The 2,326-nt window shown below is 44.3% G+C and overlaps 1 protein-coding gene across 1 annotated transcript in view; it reads left to right on the forward strand.

The window, feature by feature from the left end:
* Positions 1–2,326, forward strand: part of vwa8 (von Willebrand factor A domain containing 8) — a 50,411-nt gene that overhangs the window by 12,630 nt on the left and 35,455 nt on the right. The window contains exons 13-14 of the mRNA XM_031873296.1: positions 672–832; positions 1,085–1,198. Of these exons, the coding sequence (XP_031729156.1) occupies positions 672–832; positions 1,085–1,198 (275 nt within the window). The remainder of the gene's footprint in view (positions 1–671; positions 833–1,084; positions 1,199–2,326) is intronic.

The raw sequence follows: 2,326 nt of genomic DNA on the forward strand, positions 1-2,326 counted from the left end.
ACAGTATGTATGTATGTATGTATGTCAAAGCTTTTGAAAACTTCCCGTTATGTGTATGTGTGTGTGTGCTCATGTTTCTGTGATTGTGAGGAATGTAGTCATCCAGGTGGTGATTGTGCAGGAAACGCGTGTGCTGAAGACTTATGTTTTAATGAATCATGCTGCAGCTATTTTTAGCCGGATGAGGTCAGGGGCCATGTGTGCTGCGGGAATTGTGGAATCCTTTGCCGGGCAATTCATCTCGCCAGCTCTGAAAATCCCATTTATGTTAAAAAAAACAAAGTGACACATAAGGCTTGAGTGGAATATAAATATATTATTTTGTTATTTAAAAAAACAATTAAAGAAAAACCAGCTTGAATGGAAAAGGTGGATGAGAGCCCAGTTATAGTCCTCTCATTACTGGTTATTCATAACACTCACTATTCACTAAGAAGTAGTTCAACTTCTAACTTAACCTGCTTAAAAGTAGCAATACTTATGTACTTTGTAAAGTATCGACGTCCGATTTAGCAGCAGGGCCAGATCATCAAACCTCGGCTCGCTTTATTCAATGTGTGATAGTGAACGCACTAGCACACTGACCCGCTTCCAACGTTGCTCTCACTCCCTTCACCGCCCTTAACTTCTCATTTCCTCGTTGCCGTTTCCTTCCTCCCCCCCACTTCCAGGACATGACAGCCAGGGATCTTCTCCAGCAGAGGTACACTCTGCCCAATGGAGACACGGCGTGGAGGCCGTCCCCACTGGTCACCACTGCCATTGAGGGCAAGCTGCTGCTTCTGGACGGTATACACAGGGTCAACCTGGGAACCCTGGCTGTTCTGTCTAGGTACTTTAGTTTGCTAAAAATATACAATTTACTCTTTTTACTCACTGTGTTATCTTTTTGAATGCTAAGATATTATTGCTTGTAATATCCTCTGTATCCTGTGACGTCTTTTTGTAGTTCTTCACTGCTGCTCTGCTTGATTCTATTCAGCTTTAAAATATTTGAATGTGAAGGAATTTGGTGCTGTAAATAACAAATGCAGATACACACACACACATTTCTCAGCTTATTCCACTGTGTTTTGTATCCCAGGTTGCTCCACGACAGGGAGCTGGATCTGTACGATGGGACCAGGCTCCTGAGGTGGGACAGATACCAGACACTAAAGGAACAACTGGAGTTCAGTGACCAGCAACTGCAAGAGAGGTACACACACACACACACACACACACACACACACACACACACACACACACTCACACACACAGGTCAGGACACAGATGTTTCTGTGTTGGAAAGGTCAGGAGCGTTTTAGGAGCATTTTTGAATCTGTAATTGCATCAGACATGGACGCACGAAGGCTGTGGGCTCTGGCTTTTCAAAGACAACAATGACTACATTCAGCATTAGCGCCACAACAGGAAGAAAAACTTAAAGTGAGGGTGGGGTAGAGACCAAAATAGTATTCCAGGTAAACCAAGAGTGACCTTCAGAGTGAGGATGCTGGCGTCTTTTGAAGGCTCTTTGTCTGACTTGTACAGAGTCCTAAATAGATTTACCGCTTACAGTAAATGAAGAGCAGAGTCATGCGTACTGTATGTTCGCGTTGAATCACAGGCCTCCCTTCCAGATTATTAGTATTGATACCATCCAACTTATTCTGAGCCTCCTGACAGGGAGGGAGCCTCACCAGGTGTTCAGACTGAAAATAGCCCAAAGTTGAGATAATTCATGGGTCTGCAGTGGTGGGGAGTGTTGAAAGTATGCTCTGGAAAGGCCAGTTTTTGCAATGGATTCATGAGTTTGAAGGCTTATTAGATAGCAGAGCACGTCCACTGGTTTATAAAACTGTGACACAGCACTTTACTTTGTTTTGCTGTTTTGCATTTTCATTTGCAATATATCATATGTGAATGACCGTTGCTTGGTCTTGACCTTAACTGTTCCCTGCATTTGAGTCATGAAGTATGTGTGCGCGTGTGTGCATGTGCGCGTTTGCGTGTGTGTGCGCGTGCCTGCACACACTTAAAAACCCACCTAAGCTGGCAGGAAGGATGTTTGTGGTGGGGCGTCTGGGCTGAAATAAACCCTCTTCCTCCACTCCTGTGGCTCAGAGCAAATGTGTGTTTGTGTGTGTGTGTGTTTATGTGTCCACCAGGATTTGATTGTGCATCACAATACAAGTTTCAGCTTTCATCTAGTTCCTGATGTAGCAAAGATAGCTATGACAAAGTCAGAGAAGGATGAGAACGAACCAGCGAGGTGTGTGTGTGTGTGTGTGTGTGTGTGTGTGTGTGTGTGTGTGTGTGTGTGTGTGTGTGTGTGTGTGTGTGT

Source organism: Anarrhichthys ocellatus, unplaced genomic scaffold, assembly GCF_004355925.1.
Source record: "Anarrhichthys ocellatus isolate YVR2014 unplaced genomic scaffold, GSC_Weel_1.0 scaffold71, whole genome shotgun sequence".
NCBI classification, from domain to species: domain Eukaryota; kingdom Metazoa; phylum Chordata; class Actinopteri; order Perciformes; family Anarhichadidae; genus Anarrhichthys; species Anarrhichthys ocellatus.